We start from the raw sequence: 21171 nt of genomic DNA, 5'->3' as shown, positions 1-21171 counted from the left end.
AGCCATTGGTCCAAAAGGAAATTTGGCAGGAGAGCAAGAATTGGTTAGATCTGTTCAGTCTACTCTGCCCACACTGATTAGAGTTCTTTTTGTATCTTAACAATTACATGTAATTTCAAAGAAAACTATTAGAAGTCTTTGAGATCTCTTTTTGCTTCATTCCTGCCTCATCCTCCCTGACTCCAACAGTGACTTTCTAAAAAATCTGCTCTTTGTTCTGGCCAAGACCTGTGGGCTCTCTCTCTGTCTCTGGGCTGGGCTGGCTCTGGCAGTGGAAGGATGTGGCAGTGAGATCAGGCCAGAAAGTGGGGAGTCAAAGCGATCAGCTGTGCTCTGTCCCCCTGCCAATATCCAGTGTTGTCTAAGAATCTCTCTCACACCTGGAACTGGGAATTCATCAGCAATGATAAAACTGGAGACCAACCATCTCTGCATACCCTCCTTCATGCCTCACTCAGCCTGCCCTCTGGGGGAAATACCTGCCATGCAAGTAATGGATCTGTCTTCCCTGACATCCTTTTGGGGTGTCTAAACCCCAAAAGGTCAGAAGTTTTTTAGAGTGCCATGAAGGGACTCTACTCGGACAGCCTGCAAAGGACGTTGCCTTTGGTACAATGGAAGAGTAGCAACATAAGGAGATGTCAGGAAGCCCAGTCTGGACCTTCCCCCTGAATTTCCTGTCCCCAGCTTGCTCTCTTCTCGCGGGAGCCACATCGGAGGCTAAGTCCCTGATTTCTAGGCAGCAGAGCTTGCTTAGTACCTGTGTTCGGCCCCACTCTAGCCATCTCATCAGAGAACTACCTTTTCTCTAGACAGGCTTTCCCCCAGGCTCCTGCTCTCTCCTGGGCCTCTTTGTACTCCTATCCAAGACTACTGTGATTATGTGTTTGGGACCAAGCACAGCCATCCACCTCCTGCCTGCCCTCACTCACCATCTCCCCTCTGTCCATTTTCAGGGCAGAATGTTTGCAGCGAGGGGTCTCCCCCTCCAAAGCCCACGGCCTGGGCTCCAACCTGGTCACTGAGGTCCGTGTCTACAACTGGTTTGCAAACCGCAGGAAAGAGGAAGCATTCCGGCAGAAGCTGGCCATGGATGCCTACGGCTCCAACCAGACACACAGCCTGAACCCCTTGCTCTCCCACGGCTCCCCCCACCACCAGCCCAGCGCTTCTCCTCCAAACAAGCTGTCAGGTAAGCAGGCCCCAGGCCCCACTGCCCCGGCCACCTAACCAGCCTGCTTCTCCCAAGGGTCTCATCTGGCTCAAGATTTTCCATAGGAGGAAATGCTTTGGGATGGTCCAAGGGCCTGTCCCCTCTTGCGGCCAGAATGTTCTGTGAAAATAGTGTGTGACTGTGGCCGGGGTTCCTCTGAGCCCTCTCTCAGCCTCCAGGAAGCCCTTCGCTCCATTCTTCTCTAGTCCCCTTTCTTCACCCTCTGTGGCTGCTGACTCAGTGGGTCAGTGCTACCATCAGATTAGACTGAGAAAGCTGCCTTGTTGGTGTGCCAGGTCCAAACTGCAGGCAGAAGGGTGGCCTTCTTCAACCCCGTCCACATTCCACCTCAGGGCTCTGTCCAGCTCCAACAGGAGGAGCCTAGGGACCTCTGGGGAAGGGCTACTCTATGGGCATCCTCTGCTTGTTGGCTTCTGCACTCTGCCAGAGTTAGGGCAGAGTCAGTCACTTAAAATCTGTGCAGTAATAAGTTGGCCAAAATGGATTGAGTACCTTTTGTGTGCTTCTGTGTGCCTGGCCCTGGCCTGGATTAGGATGTATCTGCTGTGTGTGTGTGGCAGGAGGGAGGGCTTGTCAGGATGGAGTCCCACATCTTCGTTGTAGGAAAGTACCCCTGTGTGCTGAGCGCTGCATCAGGCATAGGCCGGGGTGAGCATTTCTCCCCTTGGGGCTTAGTTCTTCCAGGAAAGCTGGCTTCCCAGAATGGGTGTGCTTATTTAGGCCGGTTTGGTGACTGTGTAGACAAAGGGTGCCATGGTCCTGCCTGCTCTTGGGAAGGGCTTGCGGAAGTGGGTGGTTGTGAAACCTGTCCCCCTCTTTGCCTGCTGGTTGCCCTTCTGCTGGGAAAGGCCTGAGATCTGGAGCTGACTTAAGTGTTGCAGGGGACAGGTTCAGAACCACCAGCTGGGCGATATCCAAGCATTTGCTCCACTATGCCCTCCCATAGCATGACCTCTTCAAGGGTCTCTGGGAGCCTGCAACTGTCCAGCATGAAGCCTGGGCCAGGGCTCGGAGCTTCTCTGCATCCTGCTTCCACAGAAGGGAAGGGCTCAGCCACCTGGGGAGCAATTTTGGTTGCGCTTAAGAGGCACAGAATCCCCTAGACCAAAACTGGCCTGACTGCAGAGAAACTTAGCCCCTTTATGGATATTAAAAGGAGGGTTCAGAGGGCAGTGGCAAACGGCTTGTGGCCGGCACTGAGCAGGACTGGAGCACTTACTTGCCACCCGCAGTGATCCATGGAGCTGGATCTGGGAGCTGCGGGGGGGCGTGGCTGGGGCAAGGGGCATTATTGAAAAGACAATGGCTATTGTGCTGGGACTTGTGATCTCCACACCAAAGTCAGGGAGCCTGCAAGCCAAACAAAGGCCCAGCAGCTTTCTGACAAGCTGGGGTTGTGGTGAGGTCACCACAGGGTCGTTAGCTTAGGCCTTCTGTGTTCTGAAAGGAGGCTGGAGGGACCACATCAGGTCCTGGAAACCGGGCAGTTCAGAGACCCCTCTGATCGGTCTGAGAAGGCACATCCCACTAGAAGCAGATTCTCTGGGACCCCCAGAAGTCTTGGCATTTTAAAAAATCATGGGCTGTTAAAACTGGGAGGGACTTTGAAGAAGGAAACTGAGGCCCAGAAAGAGGTAGTGACCCTCCAAAGTAACAGAGCAATGGGCAGCACAGGGACTAGAACTCGGGGCTGTTGGTTCCCATGCCATACTGTCCACAGCACAGGTACACAATGAGTATGTACCAAGTCCCAACATGGTGCTTGTGATGACTAAGGCACACATGCATCAGCCCTTGTGAGCTTATTATGTAGTTGCGTGGAGTCCATAGAACCAGCTGGGGATTGAGGTGATCTTTGGGAGCTTCGTGCGTTTTTCTAGGGACAGTCTGCTGTTTATGGAGCCGTGTTTGTGGGACACTGTATGTTTTCAGTGGCTGCTTTTCTCTCTACGTTAATTTTCACTCAGGAGTTATCAAGCTAGTCCTGGTCCATACCAAGGAACTGGGTTCTCTGGACTGAGTTAATTCTCATAACTATAGCGTGGCCAATTCACATAACTTCTCTGAGTCTGAATTTCCTGTCTGTAAAATGGAGAAATAGTACCTACCTCCTAGAGTCTATATGAGGATTAAATGAGAGAATGTGTAAACACTGTCTTTCCCAATAAACCATAACTACTATCATTTTCATTATTCTTATTATTACAGAGGACTAAACAAATGGCAGTGGAAAAAAGACAGGCAGCAGAAAGCTATTTCCTTTTAAATTTCACATACCAGGGCCTTATTCCTAAGAGGCAGTGAGTTGTGTCCTGGCACTGGGACTGGAAGCATAGGAGGCCGCTGGACTGGTACCTGGGTTGTAGGGTGCTGGCATTTGTGCCTGTGTCCCCCTTTCAGGCTGCCAGGGCGGGAGGCACATGAGCTGTGACAGGGCTCCTAGGGAATGCACCTAGGGCTAGGCAGACAGCAGGCTGGCACCCAGTGCTCAGCAGAGCCTTGGTTTGCAGAGCCTCGTGGTACACTTCCCATCATGGTCCCGTGACCAAGGTAAGATCTCTTGGTCTCTAACCTGGCCTAAAATGTAACTGGATGCAGAATACAAGAAGAGTTCTGTGGTGGCTGAGGGGAAACCAACATCCGAGTCAGCATAGGAACCTCTAATGCTGAGCTGGGGAGACAAGGCCCCAATCCCTGTGCCCCGAAACCCCCATCCCCCAAACACCAGTCTCTGAGCCTGGAGGACTGGAGGCACCTTAGAGACAAATCTTTCCCTAGAAGACTCTTTCTGGAGAGGAGAGCATCCCTGTGCTAACGGTGCCCCTTCCCTCCCAGCCACGCTTAGTGCCTTGTGGCCCACTTGCCCACGATGACCACAGTGTGACCCTGGTCCTGGAATGTCCTGCACAATAGGAGTGGCAGGAGGAGCACTTTGCCTCTGTCAGCGGCTGATTGGTTACAAGGTGCCCTACAAACACACTGTCAGCAGAATCAGCTGTTTTCAGCATTGCCCCTCCCGGCTTTACAATCACACATCAGCATGCAGCCCAGGGTTGTCATGGCTTTGTCTCCCTTATGCATGCTTAATTGACAATTAAGTTGGGGCTTTGAACCAGCCTGGCTGCTGCTGATGGGCCTTCATCTTTCCAGTGAGTGTCACAGGGGCACCCTTTGTTTGCTCTTCTTGGGGGCCTGAAGTTACTGTAGCAGGCTGCAGGCAGCCATTTATCTTCAGCCTGGAAAGCCTTTATCTGTACCCCCCTCCATTCCAACTCTCGCCAGCAGGAGCTGTCCCTGGTTATAGACCCCATGACAGCCCATTCTGAGGCCATTGAGCAGGCCCGGAGTGATGGCTCCTACCTCCATTCTGGAGCGGAATCAAGAGAAAGGCCTCCAAAAGGTCAGAGAGCAGGGCTGTGGCAAGGAAAAGGACTGGTTGGAGACTGGTGCTCATATTGATCAGCTTAAGGAGGAGGAGGAAGTTAGCGTGGGATGGAAACTGGGCTAGCCTTGACCCAAGCCAGGGATCCGGCCGTGTGATCTGTGGTGGACTTCTCTGTACCCTTTGCTCCAATCTGCGGCAAACTCACCTGGCCACCTCCAGCAAACTTGCCTGGCTGCCTTGTGACAGCAAGGGAGGAGCAGAAGGTCTTCATTAGCCTTTATTCACCTCACACATAATGTCCTCACTCTTGTGTCACCTTTTGAGATGGAGATTAATGCTTATTTCCTGGAAAGAAAGTAAGGCACAGAGGTGAGCAGAAGCCCCTCCAGGGTAACTTTCAGCTACCTTGAACCATAGCCTGTTTACTTAAGAAGAGATGTTTATTTCAGTGGCTGCTTACTCCTCCCCCTCTTTGAACTCTATTCCTCTCTCCCAAGCTCAATGGACTTGATCGCCCTGATGATCAGATCCGAGATTGAAAACCAGAGCGTCTTGCCTCCCCTGCCCCCCACCCGCTTTCACATCTCCCAAGTCACCTATAGAAATCGAACCCTGGGTCTTGGACAAATCAAACTCTGGGCTAGGATATCTGTGTGGTTGTTATTGTTTTCCCTAATGCTGAAATCCACCGGACCCAAGGAAATCTCAAAAGTGCAGGGTTGTAACTAAATGTGAATCGTTATAAGAGCTAGTGTGGATTGAGCACTTGCTGGGTACCAGGCCCTGGGCTAAGTACCTACATGCATCATCTTCTTTAATCCCGACAACAACCTTAATGGGTAGAAACCATCTGTATCCTTATCACCATTTTGCAATCAAGGAAAGTGAGATGTTTAGAATGTTAGTAATCTGCCCAAGTTCATATAGTTAATAAGCGGCAGAGACAGGTTTTGGGCTGTTATATACTGTCCATCTCTTTCTGCTTTACACAGATGCTAAGAACTTTATACAGATGCTAAAAACATTTCAGGCATGAAAACCAACACACACATACACACAATCCCCCCTACAGGCCCTTCTTCTCTCACATTCTTACTTCTCCCCTCTGAACGACAAAGGCTTTGGGAGAGTGTGGCCAAGTTGGTAGGGTAAGGGTGGGGGTCTCCCAGTTTGGCTACTTTACTGCTTCCCCTCACCCAACTATTGGGTCTCCCAGTCTGGCTACTTTACTGCTTCCCCTCACCCAACTGTTGCCCCTGACCAAGGTAGATTACGTGCGCTGCCCAAAGAAGAAATCAAAGCCCCCTCTTTCACAGCCCCATCCCCATCTGGAAGGGGATTTGAACTGCCCTTGCAGTCAGCACTGTCTGGGGCACTAAATGTCTTAACAACTTAATGGGGCTTCTTAGACAGTGCAGGAACCTCAGCTCACCTCTGGAGCTCCGCCCCCTCCCTGGGCAGCAGACAAGAGGAGGGGGTTTATGAGGGCAGTCGTAAAAATATTCATCTCAGCAACAAAAGTCTCCATAGTAAATAAGCCCCATTGTCCCTATGTAGCAGATTATTTCAGTTTGATGAGAAACAAATCCTGCCTTGGAACATCTGCTATTTTAGGAAACTCTTTTCATATGAACTGAGAGCTCAGTGGCGGACATGGCCCTAATGTTGTCCTTCATAGAGACTTTATCTGACTGTCATTTTATCTGTTAAATTTGAAGGTCATTTTATCTTGTGGTAATACCCCCACCGGCTGCCACTAGATTGGGGAAGACAATCAGGATATTAATGAGATTATGAGGTTTGGCCTTCAGAGCATTCTGCCGGCAACCTTTCCCTGATAGGGGACCAACCCTGGCCTGCATACAAAGAAACCTGGCTGCTGAGCTGGTGGGGCTACCAGCCTCTGCACAAAGGGGCCAGGAGATACTGGAGTCCTATCACTGTAGGCAGCCTATTGGCCATGCCTAATCCCCCTGAAAGACCCTTAGAGGATTCAAGGACTCCTTGTTGCCTCCAGTCAGCTCTGAGGAGGAAGGAAGCTGCCTGCAAACACATAGGCCTGGCCTGCAGGTAATGGGAGAAGGGCCCTTGGAATCTGTTTGCTGAAGTTTTGATGGGAACTGACAGGAACTTGGAAAGAATTAAACACTGAAGGTACAGAGAGAGGCAGAAATTTGTGCAAGGTTTTTTGAATCTGATTGTTTGATGGGAAGGCACAAGATCTTGCTTTATGCTTCTACTCACTTTTCAAGAAGTACAAGCACAAATGGAGAAGGAAAAAAATTATATAATATATATGAAACATAGCCCCAAAATAAAATCAAAGGAAGCATACAGTTTTGGTTATCATCCTAGCTGTTTATAACAACTCTAGTATAAGGGTTGGCAAACTTTTTCTGTAAAGAGTCAGAGAGTAAATACTTTAGGCTTTTCAGGCCATACTATCTCTTCACTACTCGACCCTGTAGAGTAAAAGCAGCCATGGACCATATGTAAACAAATGAAGATGGCTGTCTTCCGAAAAAAACTTTATTTGTGAGGACTGAAATTTGTATTTCCTATAACTTTCATATATCACAAAATATTATTTTTTTGATTTTCCCCCAACCATTTAAAAATGTAAAAACCGTTTCAAGCTCATGAGTCATACAAAAACTGGCTGCTTTGGCCTGTGGACCACAGTGGGCTGACCCCCGCTCTAGGACAGTGGTTCCTAAACCTTACTGCACTTTGGAATCAACTGGGGAGCTTCTAAAAATTCCGCTGCCCAGGCTGCACCTTAGGTGCCCAACCACCAACAATCCCAACATTTAATATACACTAAGGATCCTCTGGGCAATGCTTTTACAAATCCAGTGGGTGTAGCAACAAAATCATGGGCTATAGAAGCAGACCTGAATTCCAATCTCAACTTAGCCACTTATTAGCTGTGTGACCCTGGACAAATCTCTGGGATCTCTGAGCCTGAGTTTCTCAATGCATAAACCGAGGATACTCCCTCATGCAAATGCTAGAAGGATTCAGTGAGATAATATATGTAAAGCATCCTGGATGTAGCAGGCTGTCATAAATGGTAGGTATTACTACTATTCCTTGCAGAGACTTGTTTATTTTGTTTTTTGTTTTTTGTTTTTTCCTTCTCTCTCTTGGAGGTTTCTTTTAATTCTTAGAGAATTTAAGTATTTTCAACTAGATACTCATCTTGGTATTTGTAGCAGACTCAGGCTGGCTTCTTATAGCACTTGGAGTTTGAGGCAGTTTCTCATTCTTCCAAGAAGGACTGCTCTGTGACATCCATGAGGCATTTCCAGTGCCATATCCAGTGCCATAGGCATTTAGTGCAAATACACTAAACAGCGAGAGAAAGCTGGGAAGCACCACGTATTGTGGTGGGGGAAGTGGGCTCATGACCATGTAGCAGGAGGTCAGGTTCACAAGATGACCCTGAATTTCCTATACCAAACAGGGCATTTTTCTTCTTTAATTAAAGGAGGTGTGAGTACCCTGCTTGTTAGTAATTAGCCCTCGTAACCTGCTAATTGGGGGAGGGGGCGTGGTACTTTCCTGGTGGAGGACATATCTGAGAAGCTTAGTGGCCTTTGTTCTTAGGAGGGAAGCTCCCCCAAACTTCAGGCACAGAGCGGTGAGGAGGAGAGGGTGACGTAAGTCCTGTAGTGAGCACAGGAAGCCACAGGAGCTCCCAAGGGCTGATTTTCTGGAAACTGTTTCCCTCAACCTGTGAGCATACATCCGCTTAAGACACCTTTCCATTGCCTCAGCTCTGGCTTCAGCAGCTCCTACAAAAGCACACCTGTATGAGTTTAGCCACTGAGGAGCTGACCAGTGAGGCTCAGTCTCTCTAATGCTTTCAGGAGGTCAAGAGGCAAGTTTCCCAGAACCAGTACTGGGCATGTCCTTCTCAAGTTGGAGGGCACTATGCAGACGATCCTTAGCATTTAATGACTTTCCTAAGAGAAGCCTACATCTGCGGAGGCCAGGTGGTCATAGGCAGTCCCTTGTCAGGACCACGCTCGGGTGTGTCTACGTAGCAAAGTATAGTACCCCAAAAAGGCTTGGGCTTGAATTGTGGTTCTGTCACTATCTGGTGGTGTGGCCTCAAACAAGTGACTTAGCCTCAGTTTCTTCATCTATAAAACAGGGGTCACAATACCTATCTCCTTTTGGGTTGTCGTGAGGCTTAAATGTGATGAAATGTGCCCAGCACCAAGCATGATGCCTGACAGGGAAAGTGTTATTGAATTGAATCCTCAAGGCACTCAGACAGAGGAAGAGCTTTGGATCTCTCTGGATTCTTGACCAGGGTGTGGTTTGCAGTTTCTCCCTGGAAGAGTTGCCCTTTTCATGAACGCGGCTTGTCTTTTGCAACATCAGAAGCAATGAAACCCAAGTATTAACCAGGCCTGTGGTTCTCCAATCTCCTTCCCAAGCCATGGAAGGCACTTGGAGAGCTCATTAAAAGTACCCATGGCTTCCTCACCCACACCTTTTAGAATCAGAATTTGGGGCAGGGGGTCAAGCATGTGAAGTTTCAGCAAACTCCCTTGAGATTTGGATGTACAGTCAGGGCTGGACACACTAGGTTAGATGGAGCAGGAGGGTTCTGAAGGGGTTGGCGGTCATCCGGATGGCCCCTTGCTGAACTAGGAAAGGTGAGGCAGCTGGGGTGAGGGGCCCTGGACTAGGATTCAGAAGACCTGAACCGCTATGGAACAGGGGTGACCTTGGGCAAATCACTTAATATCCCAAGGATTCTGGCAAATGAAGGGATTGGGCCTTTCAGCTCTGACAGTTTAGTATATGAAGATCATATGTAACATCAAGTCATGGGGCCCAGGACTCTGCTGCTTCCAATAGCAGAGGAAAGTTTGCAATTGTGATATTTTATTGTTAAGCTCATTATCCCTCTTTCTCCCTCCTGCTCTCCCTCGATCCTTCTCCATTTCAGGAACTGTGTGCTGTTAGAAGCCTTCTACCTTTATTAGGGACCATTAGAGCTTTACAGCACCAGCAGATTGGGTGGGGCCAGTCACAATAAACAGATTTATAATGGGTATAAAGGAGACACCTATAACTGCTGAAGGTTAACACTTTCAGGGCCTTTGAGTGGCAGCTTGCCTGCCCATGCCTTCTGGCCCTGCCCACTGCAGGGTGCTTCTTCCTGGTCAGCACTTGTTGAACGGGGTTGGCAATGAAGTCCAATGAGTTCTTGCTCAGCAAGGGTGGATGCTCTCTGAACAGCATCTCTCATTTGTGTAACATCAGTTTGCACAATGGGCACAAATAGGTGCTTAATTTGTGTCAAGAGGTTTTATGAATGGAGCCTTTTCCTTCTTGAGTATCCTATTGGCAGGTGAAGTGTAGGGTTTGCATTCTTCTCTGTCAAAGAAAAAGAAACACAGTGAAAATGATAGTCCCTGAAGGCTCTAAGAATCTAGCTCACTGTGCACATGTTCCAAATGGTAGAGTTGGGGGCTGTACCAGCATCTAAGCCCAAGTTGGCTTCTTTCACTCCTGTGTCTCAGGTCCATAGCCCTGTGCTTGGCACATATATTTATGGAACGGAGACATTGATTATAAGAGCTTCCTGTTCAGAAGTTTAATGCATAAATCTCATTTTATAAGCTTCAGAGTTAAACTGAGCATGGAATTAGTTTCATTTTACATAATATATGCATATATTATTATTTAAAGTATGTTTTTCCTTTTCTAGAAACAATGTCATCAGCTCTACCTTCATTAATACTGCTTAACCAAAGTATACAATCCCCACCACCAAAAAAATATTAAATGCTACTGGGAAGTTTTTGAAGAACATGTTCTTATTCTTATTCTTTCTCTCTAATATTCTACTAGTTTAGTTTACTACTTTAGTCTACTAGTTTAGTTCTACTAGTTTGTTCTACTAGATTATGTTCTTTTATAATCTCTTGGTCAGGCAAAGAGCTAGAACAACTCTCGCTGACTGTCAATTGAGTGAACTGAGGGTCTAGAAAAGAGACTGGACTTTTTGCAAATCAGAGTCATTTGAAGGGACAGAAAGGAAACTGCCCAGCTCTAGGCAGCCACTAGTTTTCCGGGAGTGCTCCCTGAGCACTTAACTGGTCTCCTGTTTAATGGAAGCCAGTAACCACTTACCTCCCAAAGTCTTAGTGCCCAACACCTGATACTCCCTGGGACCAGCATCCATGAGCGAGTGATCCGTGGCTATCTGTCATAATGATGGTGATGATGGTGATAATGATGCTGATGGTGCTGCCCTTAACGACAGTGATGAAGAGGCTGGGGTCTGGCCAGGGAAACCCCTGTAATAAGGTAGCTCTGACACTTTCCAGGCCTCAAAGGAACTTCTCCCTTGGTGTCACTTCCCAGTAGGGTCCTGCTTATGAATAGGTTGCAGTGGAAAACCTCTCTCTTCTAAGGCAATTTTATTAGCCCTTTAGTCACAATACAGATGTCTGTTTATAGGACCTAACTTTTGTGTGGACACCCAGTGGCTCAGACTGCTGATGGCTTTATAGCCTTCCCCTGTTGCCCAGACCCACAAGAAACATCATTCTCCTCATCAGCCAAGCCTTAGGGGCCTTTGTTGCCGCCACATTCCCCCTGCCCACAAAGGCAGCCTCTCAGAAAGAGACCCCAGGAGCCAGACTGTAGCAGGGCTCTGTCTGTCTCCATAGCCTTTAGGCCTAACAATGTCCACCATTAACCCTTCTTAGTTTTACTCTGGATTCCTTAGTTTTACTCTGGATTCCTTTGGAGAAAAAGGCATTTAAGTTACTCATGTCACCACAGTAAATTCTTACCCCAAAATCAACCCAGTGGGCCTAAAACTGGGTTCTAACATGGTGGGTCTAAATTTTGGGTCCCTGCCTGCAACCCAAAACCTTTAAAGAGATAAGCCTGTGCTAATGGAAGCACCCATTCCTATTCTCACAGCATCCTTGGTAATGGGTGCTATGCTTAGGCCTCAAGAAATAGAGAATGGTCAGGTTCCTCCCAGGCATCCCATCGGCCCTTTTTTACACTAAAGCACCATCTAAAATCTCAGGTGTGAAAAGGGAGTCCTGCTGCATCATACTTACTCCTCAGTGCACCCACCTTGTATCTTCAAACGCGAACTTGCCCAAATGTATCAGTACTATCTCTTCATTGTAGTAATATATTAATCTCCCTCTCTCCTTCTCTCTTATTCTTCCCTGCCTTTCTCCTTAAAAATGCATGCCTCTCCTTAACCTCAGAAAAACTGGGAGAGTTAGAGGATAAATGTATACCACTCTCAGTTTTCTGCTGCTCAACTCAACAGAGTAAAGGTGAGGGAAGTGTGGAGCCCTTCGTTGGAGTTGAAATGTAGGTCATTTATCCATCAGTTACTCATTCAACAAATACTTATAAGAACCTAGCACGGTCTAAGTTCTGTGCAAGGTGCTGAGGAGACCATGGAGAAGACAGACAAGGCCCTGCCCTCATTGGGCTTATATTCCAATGAGAGAGACAGCCAAGAAACAAGTAAATAAACAAAATTATTTCAAACTATTGGTAGGTCATGACGGAAGGCTCAATGTATGTGGAGTCAATTGGGGGCATATGGGGAAGAGGGAGAAGAGTCAGCTTCGAAGTACCACCAATTTGCTGGGAGGCCCTTAGCAAGAGATAGTGAAAATGACCTCCTCCTCTTCAAACCTCAGCTTTCCACTCTGTCGAATGGGCACCTATGACACACTGAGCAGACTTCTCAAGTTCTTGAATGCTGGCCTGGTTTCTTTTCCCTACAGCCTCCGTCTCTAGGCCAAAGTATTCACTGCAAACCATCTGATGTTTGCCTGCAGAAACTAGCTCCCTGGTCAGGACCAGGCATGGTGGCTGGCAGGCCTTGTGGGGAGGACAGGCGGAGATGGTGTCCCTTCTACCTCCTCACATGTGCAATTTTCTCAGGTGCACCGTGTACATTAGCTTCTGTTCTCAGCCAAGATGCTTTTGATGGAAGACTTTTTTTTTTCTTGGTTACATTTGCTTTGATTTTTATAAGAAAACCAGTTCGTGGGCTTCCCTTAAGTATCACTCAACTTTTACTCCTTGAGTTCAAGAATGTTTACCGTCCCCGCAGGCCTGTCTGTGTTTCTCCTCTTATGAATTGGGCTCCTAACTAAGCCACCTCAGGTAGAAAGAGATTTGGAATTGAAGTCAGCCCAGTGTTTAAATTGCTTTCATCTTACATCAGCTTTTTCCTCCCATGCTTCCAGATTTTTAATCTCCTAAACTCTTTGCAAACATTCATCTTTATCCCCACAGAGGAGGTAATATTAATAAGAATTGGCAATAGTCCTGTCTTACCACTGAGGAAACCACGGCGGTAACGCTAACTTGTTTGAAAGCCTTATTTCTCGAGTTCCCAATTTCAAGCCAGGGAATGGTTCACATTCTTTTATCCCAAATGAGTGAGTGTCTCAGAAGTTCACTAGACAGAATCATTTGTGTCTCTACCTCTCCCCTCAAGAAAATGACTCGTCTTTGGGAAAAGAGGGACTGGGTTTCCAAGAATGCAGTGCTGGGCCCATCAAGACTGGCCTGATTCCTCCCAGTGCCCTCCCCAACTCTACATTTTGGCTTCGGAGGAAAGACAGCCCCGTCTCCCCCATGATTAATGGATGTGGTTGTTTCCTTTTGGAAGAGCTTTCTCCTTTGCACAATCCCTCCTGCTTGACTTACTCCCAGTTTCCAGACCCAACAGGGCTGGGCTGTGCTCTGCATGAGGTTAGGAACACAGGGGAAGAATGTGTGTGACAGAGCCCTGGCTAGTTGAGTAATGTTTACTCTGTTAGTGGCTGGGTGGCTTACTCTGCTGGCAGAGATCCACTAGCTAGAGGAACATTCCTGCATTATCAGGGATGGGAGATTGGTTTTGAAATGTCAAGGGTGAAAGGCATCCCACTGGATTCTGGGTGTAGCTCACAGACCCCAGAGAAAGGGACCCCCAGGCTTCAGTGCCAAAGGCCACATGGGGGCAAGCTGAGCCTCTCATTGACCAGGAGGCCCCACCTCTCTCTTCTCTTACTAAAAGAACAATTCTGGTCATGCTTTCTGGCCTGACATTACTCTTCTGTTTGCCCGGCACTTTCTCTCCCAGAAAAACCCAGTGCTTCTCTAATCTTATTTCATTCATTCATTATTCTGGCTTCTGAGAGGAGTCTGTATATCCTTCCTATAGATGATAATAACATCAGGCCCAAAAGCTGATAATGATAACATCAGGCCCAAAAGCCCAGAATCATCAGTCAAAGCAGAGAGATAGAGAGAATATTAGTTTAAATTGTCTAGATGTTAGTGCCCAGTTGATTTCTGGAAATGTGGAATTGGGTCTTAGCTGCTTTTTGAAGCTCTTAGAAAGCTAGATTAGATGCCCAGGCTCTATGTGGTTCTAACACTCTGAAGTACAGGTTTCTGAAAAGTCCCTGTGATTAATTACACGCTAAGCAGCTCTCCTCTGGGGTCCTCAGGTGAGGCAGTTGGTGTCTGTCTTTGAACACAGGTGCACAGTCAGTTCCATGGAACCCAATATATGCATCGTAAAAACCACCATGCTTTGGAAAGCCGCACAATAAAAACCACAGGGCTTGTGGGAAAAAAATGGGGTTAAGGGTATAACACTCAAAAATTTCATCAGTAATACCTTTTAAAAAGATAAGAATCTAATAAAAAAAACATTAGCAGAGTTTTACATCTGTTAAATGGTTAGGAAATACATAAATGCTGTACAACAATAAATATGGCAGTTTGCCTTGAAAAATTCCTGAAGTTTGCCTATGGATGTGGGCATCAGAAAGGTTGCAGTTTATGAGTTACTGTCAGATGGAGGACAGAGAGTAATCTGAAATCAGAAGGAAAGTTGTAACCCCAGATGTGGACAGATGTGGCTTATAGCACATGCAGTGAACACATGGTAGGTGGTAGATGTTTGACAGGTGCATGTGTGTGCATGTATATGCACACAAGTGCATTTAGTATATTCCTGTGTAGCTCCCTTCATCTGGGTGCAGATTGCTGAATTCCTCAAATGTGAAATTCATGTTGCATTCAAATTATTCCCTAATATATCAGTAGAATTGGAAGAGATCCACATTCCCAGTACAAACATTACCACAGAACTGGCTGCATTTTCTCCTGCCAGAAGGATGCTCTCTTGTTGTGGGGCATGGATACTCAAAGCAGCTGAGGACTCATTCCTTCATTCAATAAATAGTCACAATTTCAAGCCCTCTACTAGGCTCTGAGAATGCAACAATAAGTAAAAAGCTGTCTTTGTTCAAAAGGGAGAGAAAAGTAGATATCATCAGAGTATTATTGTGATGGGTAATCGACTCCTGCTGTAAGAGTCTCTACTGCATCTAAAATGCACAGGACAGAACAGATAACTACCATGATGAATCAAGGAGAGCTTCACAGAGAAGGTGACATTTAGTCCTCTTAAAGGATGTGAAGGGAAGAGCTCTTTCCAGGCAGAGGGAACAGTGTAAGCAAAGGCCCAGAGGCAGGGCCTGTGTGAGGAATGACAGGTGCTCTGACATGGCTGTATGGGATATGGTGAGAGATGGTGCAAATAAGACAGACTAGAGTCACAAAGGCCCAACTCTGCCAGTCTTAGGTGTTTGAGCTTTTCCAGAAGGCAGTGGGGAGCCATCACAGGTTTCCAAACAGGGCAGTGACATGGTATGATTTTGCTTTAGAAAGAAATCCCAAATAAGAGCAGTGTGCAAAGTGCCCTGGAGATGCACGTGGGTGCTGAAAGGAAGAGCATGGAGATTCTGGCTTCTTGGAATAATACGCTTCTTTCATGTTTCAACACTTCTGACCAGTCACATTGGATAGAAACCAAACGATTTGTTTCTGTTCACACACTGTCAGGAATTCAGGAATAGATAGCATCATCACTAATGATGCTGAGAACTGGGAACAGGTGAAAGTAGATAACCTCAGCAGGGCCTCAGCGATGTCTCTAGATTCCAGCTGAGAGGCCCTTTGCTGATGGACATGCTTACTGTTTGGTTCATAGGGCCAGTGATGAGGACATGGCCAATTAGTGACTTGAGCCAGGAAGTGAGTAAAAGGTACACAGCCACCTTCTGGCATTGTTATTTCTCCTATGGGACCTCTAAGGCTGTTAACTTGGCATATTTGGCCAGTCAGCATTAAAACAGAGCTCTCGTCATACTTGCAATAGCAAAGGCAGAAGGAAAGACGCCATCCCACTTCTTCACACAGGCTCCCGGCACAGTACCTGGCACATGATATGAACTCAACAAGGTTTTGTGAAGTCAGCCTTCTGAAAAATGTCTTTTAGACAAAGACAGTCCCAGAGTTGGAGGAACTGATGTGTCTTGAGCAACTGGTATGTGCCAAGCTTGGTCTGGGTACTTTCACATCCATTAACTCATCAGTCTAAAGAGTGGATGTTGTTAACAATAAAGAAACCGAAGTTCAGCAAGGTTAAGTAACTTCCCCAAGGTCACACAGCTATTATGAGGTAAAGCCAGAACTTAAACCCAGGTCATCTGGCTCCAGAGCCTATTCTACTTTGGCTCTCACTTCAAGTGCTCTTCTGAGTTTGTGAAAAACACACAGACCTGGTCTCTCCTCTAACAAGAGCACCAGCAGGTACCTTGTGATATACCCTCCACCTCCACACCGGCTTTAAGGCAGCTGGCTAATAACAGCCACCCTCTCAGGGGCCAGAGTGATTGCCAAATTCCTGGTGAGATGAGCATCAGTGGGAAAAGCTACAGGTGAATCTGGAGCTTTTATCACAGTCTGCAGTGATAACAGCCACCTCCCCACAATGGGCAGTCCTCTGGCTTGGAGACGAGGAAGCTGGAATTCACCCAGTACGATGATGGCAGAGCTGAGATCAAAATAGGGATCCCTAATTCCCAGCCAGATGCTATCCCTTAGCCAGAGGTCTTTAAAGGAATGTGCAGAGGTCTAGGGCCACCTGTCTTTAAACAGAGTAGCTCTACCGACATATTTCTTATATAAGGAAGTTCTCCTGGGGGAGAAAACCAGGTTTGAAAACCACAGCAGCCTTGGGCTATGCTGCCTGGATTCTAACAAATGGCTCTTGACTCTCTCTTGCCAGACTTCCTTGTAAAGAAGGCTTTTGTTTCCTATGGATATCTTTGGTTAATTATTTTTAAATAAATAATTATGTAGCCTGTGGTAGGGGAGAAGACTCCTCATGACCCATATTTGATCATCAGGGGACTGGCCCTCTTCCTTCAGCCAAATTAAATAGGCTAAACCAGAGTCTGTTTGACTTGAGACTGAATCGATGATGGGGACAGGCTGGGGGGTGAAAACACACCTGACTCCCAGTGTTATCACTACTCTCTCAAGAGCAGAGCATCTTGGGGAGGTAAATAGCTGGTCAGGGAGTCAGAGAAGGCAAGAAAAAAAAACAGGGTGAAGCCCAGTTCCTCCAAAAGGAAAGAACGAGAGGGCAGGGGCCAGGCCTCCCTCCCAAATCGTTTCCAGAGCAAAGCATCAGTGGTCCACGAGGTTAGGATGCTTTGGAAACAGTTCTCCATGGAAAGATAATTTCATTCAGTACTTAGAATCTGCCTTAAGTGGCCTAGAATTCTAGAATCCCGGGGCATATATTTTCGGGTCCAACCCTGTATCAGCTCCCTCCTCTCATCATCCCCATCTGCAGTAGTCATTTATTTGACATTGTGCTAGGAGCTTTACAGATATTATCCCTAATATAAAAATAAAGAAGCATTCTCCTCATTTTATGAGAGGAAACTAAGACACACAGAACTTCCCCAAGATCACACATCTGTTAAGAGCAAAGTCAAGATTTGAACCTGAGTTTGTCTAGCTCCAGAGCCCACAGTCTTTCCACTGTCCCTCCTTGTTAGAAAATTCTTCCTTTTATTGATTTGAAATCTGCCTCCTTCTTTTCTCTTACACCTAGCTCTGCATTCTGAGTTCACAAGTTTCAGATCTTTCTTCTTCCATCACTGTGAGATAACGTGAGTGAAGAAAAAGGACCTAATTTAATCCAATGGGATGGAGTAGAGGGTGACAAATAGGAAAACAGGGAGCTGAAGGTAGGTGCAGAGGAAGATGGACAGGACTGGGCAGGGGGTGTTGGTTTGGAGATATGGAAGCCTTTCCTCCTTTTAACTTCATGGCTTCTGTTTCCCAAAAAATGTAATGCCCCAGACCAATAGCCACCAAATTCCAGTGCTGCTCCATTACCAACACCACTCCCACTAACAGCCCTTAAATCAACGGACAGGGAAACAATTAATAGAAGAAGCCCATAGAGTGTACATTAAGCTACTTCGTAGTCAAACAAGTTGCTCTTGAAGGTTAGAGCCCTGCCTTAGCATTTGTTTGTCTTCTTCCCAGCTCTTTTAAGTTCTAGGTCATATCAGCCTTAGGTAATGTCTTGCAGAGAATCCAAGAAAAACTAGCTTGGTTCTCCTTTTGGCCAGCTTTGTCCTAGTGAATTGGAGGCTCTAGGGTTATGGTAGCTTGCTTGGCCCCTGAGGGACTTTGTAGGTTCCTCAGAAAGGAGGCAGGGCAGCAGGGGAAACAGACCAGCAGAATCAGTATATTTTATACAGTGATGATTCATCTCGGGAAACTGGGCAAAAGGAGAAGTACAGCCAAATAGTTGGCCCATCTCTCCAAATGATTTCATGCCTAGAGCATTTGTCCTCCCTCCCTTGCAGGTAGGAACAGGGTTTTCCAATCCTCTTTTGTCAAATCCAAAACGAGAACCACTCTTTCTAAGCTTTGAGCTCAGGACGAAATGCCGGGCTGTGCCAGCCTTGTTTTTGGCTGTTTTGTGGGCACATCAAGCAGGTCCTTGACTTTGCTAACTGGACCCAGGTGCTTTGCCCCACTTTCGCTTCCTTCAGTTGTCTGGTCTCTGCCCAGCACTTTCCCTTTCTTGAGCACAAACCTGAATTTGGGTTCCTGAGCAAGAGGGTGGGTCAGAGAAGTGAGGTTGTAAATGTGATTGGTGCTGTGCGTGCTGCTTGCCCTACCGCCCGACAGACGCGCTTTCCCCTGTGCCGTGGAAATCAACAAAATAGGACCCCATCAAAGGAATGTGAGTCCCAGAGGCAAAGACTCCTAGCTGCAGCCCCATCCTCATTTTGCTCCGCCTGTGTCCCCCCAGGCCTCTTGGACCCAGTGAAAACAGTGGTGCACAGAGACTGATATATTTTGCTGTGGCTCTTACAAGGGTCACTGGGCAAGTGCCTCTTTGTAAAATGGGTCAACTCATACTTTGCAGCCCTACATAGCCAAGAGATGCCGGGGAAACCTTTCTAGAAGGTATTTTGAAGAATAAAACATGCCAGCCAGGAAGAGAAGGCCTTAAATCCTAAAAGAACTATGCTTACACAACAACAAGCGGAATACATTTATTCATTCATCTGATATGTATTTATTGAGTGACTACCAAGTGCCAAGGCGCTGGGGATATAGCAATGAACAAAACAAAATAGATAAAAATGTCCTGCCCTCATGGACCTTACATTCCAGAACTCAGTAGAGGCCATGCCACGTTTCTCCTAGAGAAAAAAACAGTCAATATTTCTCATAGGTAGATAGGGGAGGAGAAGGCAACTTTGTTTTCTTGTCCTCCACCCTCGAAAACAAGGGGAGGAGCAGTCAGTCAGTGTTCCCTGGTCCTGGTGACACTAATGTTCGATATTGGATCTGCCTTGTTTTGCAGGAGTGCGCTACAGCCAGCAGGGAAACAACGAGGTCACTTCCTCCTCAACAATCAATCACCATGGCAACAGCGCCATGGTGACCAGCCAGTCCGTTTTACAGCAAGTCTCTCCAGCCAGCCTGGACCCAGGCCACAATCTCCTCTCACCTGATGGTAAAATGGTGAGTACACCTGGGCCATTGTAGCTCCGGAGCTGATAAGATAAGAGGCAAAACAAACACAACTTCTCACAAGGCCTGCCTCAAACAATGAACCATTGTAGCCCTCCAGGGAAGATGGGGGCTGTCCAGAGTTGGAACGGAAAGGTAGAACGGGTGACCCAGCCTTTGGCGGGTAGAAGAGGTGTTCAGTTTGAACCCAGCCAATAAATCTGACAGAGCTCTGCTCTCATTTTATTGATTGAATGCCTCATAAAGGAGCAAGCCGGGTGGGACACTATTTGTTTTGGGGCTGCCAATGACATTTGTGTTGATAAAATGTTCATTCACTACCACCCCCAACCAAGGCCTCCAAAGTCAGTTTTTTAACTCAGAGAGGGCCTCACTTTGAAACAAGCCCCTTCTTTCTCTTCGCCACCTCCTGGTGCCGGCAAAGAGAGTAATTAAGTCAGGATTTAGTAGTTAGTAGGAGGTGGGGAGAGGCTTCTTGATCTGGGATTCTGAAGGACATTGGATGGCATGCTAATGAAGATTATAGCACAAAATGGCAGATAGGGTGGGGTGATGCTTACAGTGTGAGTGAGAAACACCGACTTTGAAGTTACAACGACCCAGGTTCAAATCCCAGCTCCAGCACTTATTAGCTGTGTAGCTAACCTTGGGCAGGTTCCTGAGCTACCCCGCGTTTCTTTTTCTCATCTATAAAATGGGGGTCATAACAATAGGATTGTTGAGAGAACAAAGGTGATAATGAGGGAAATACTCAGCACAGTGTTTGGTAAGGTAAATATTTAAATGACAGTGTTATATTAATGTCAGTGTTGTTCGTTACCTTAAAATGAAGTTTTCTATATCCATAACCTCAGTCCACACCCTGATGTAAAGTTTAGAGCGCTTGGTGAGAAATAGGCTGCTTGAATTTGAATTTTCAAGATTCTATTCCTCTAGCAATACAAGTGCAGGGGAGAGTAGCCTATGAAAGAATACAAGCATCACGACACTAGTAAGGGTCGGGAATGGAAAACTTTAGTCTTTGGTCATGCTCTGTGTTTTGGTGGGGAGAGGGGATAGGGTGCAGGTTCCTGGCTTTCACGCTCAAGATGTCTGACCCAGAGGTGAGTAGGGGCGGAATGGGGGGAAGGGACAGGGAGCAGACGCCATTTTAGGCCTTGATGTGTATACTGTATCGGCAACACAGGAATGGTGAGTCACAGGTGATTGAGTCCCTAGCTCCGTGGAGGAAAAACAAAGTGTAGTTTCTGATGGGAGAGTTGGCCCAGCCAACTCCAGTATCAGGGAACCTGAGCTGATCTTCCTGGTAGTGGTCTCTGCAAAATATATGAAAGGGTGCTCCTGTGGAAGGTGTTTTGCAGCCTCCTTGCCCTCCCCTTATCCCTTAAGCTTCTCCATGAGGAATGGTTTGTCTTGGCTACCTTGTGAGAGGCACAGACAAGTCTTTATGAGTTCTCAAGAGTCACTTTGAGATCCAAACAAGAAGGGATAAGGATTACTCAGGCTTCCTTGGAAAAGGGGCCTTGTGGAAGAGGTCTTGGCTTCTCGGTGGATGGAACTCTCCGAGTCTCCACTCCTGTTTTGAAGGTCCCTGAGGTTTCCCTTTGAGCCCTCCCAC

At 47.0% G+C, this 21171-nt stretch overlaps 1 protein-coding gene across 5 annotated transcripts in view; it reads left to right on the top strand.

Moving 5' to 3' along the window:
* Positions 1-21171, top strand: part of HNF1B (HNF1 homeobox B) — a 49222-nt gene that overhangs the window by 10968 nt on the left and 17083 nt on the right. For all 5 annotated transcript variants that reach the window (XM_039885925.1, XM_039885921.1, XM_039885923.1 and 2 more), the window contains exons 4-5: positions 957-1192; positions 19384-19544. In XM_039885925.1, the coding sequence (XP_039741859.1) occupies positions 957-1192; positions 19384-19544 (397 nt within the window). The remainder of the gene's footprint in view (positions 1-956; positions 1193-19383; positions 19545-21171) is intronic.

The sequence above is a fragment of the Pteropus medius genome, unplaced genomic scaffold (assembly GCF_902729225.1).
Source record: "Pteropus medius unplaced genomic scaffold, Ma_sr-lr_union100, whole genome shotgun sequence".
Lineage (NCBI taxonomy): Eukaryota > Metazoa > Chordata > Mammalia > Chiroptera > Pteropodidae > Pteropus > Pteropus medius.
The sequence above is the reverse complement of the archived record's forward strand: the minus strand, read 5'-3'. Positions and strand labels throughout refer to the sequence as shown.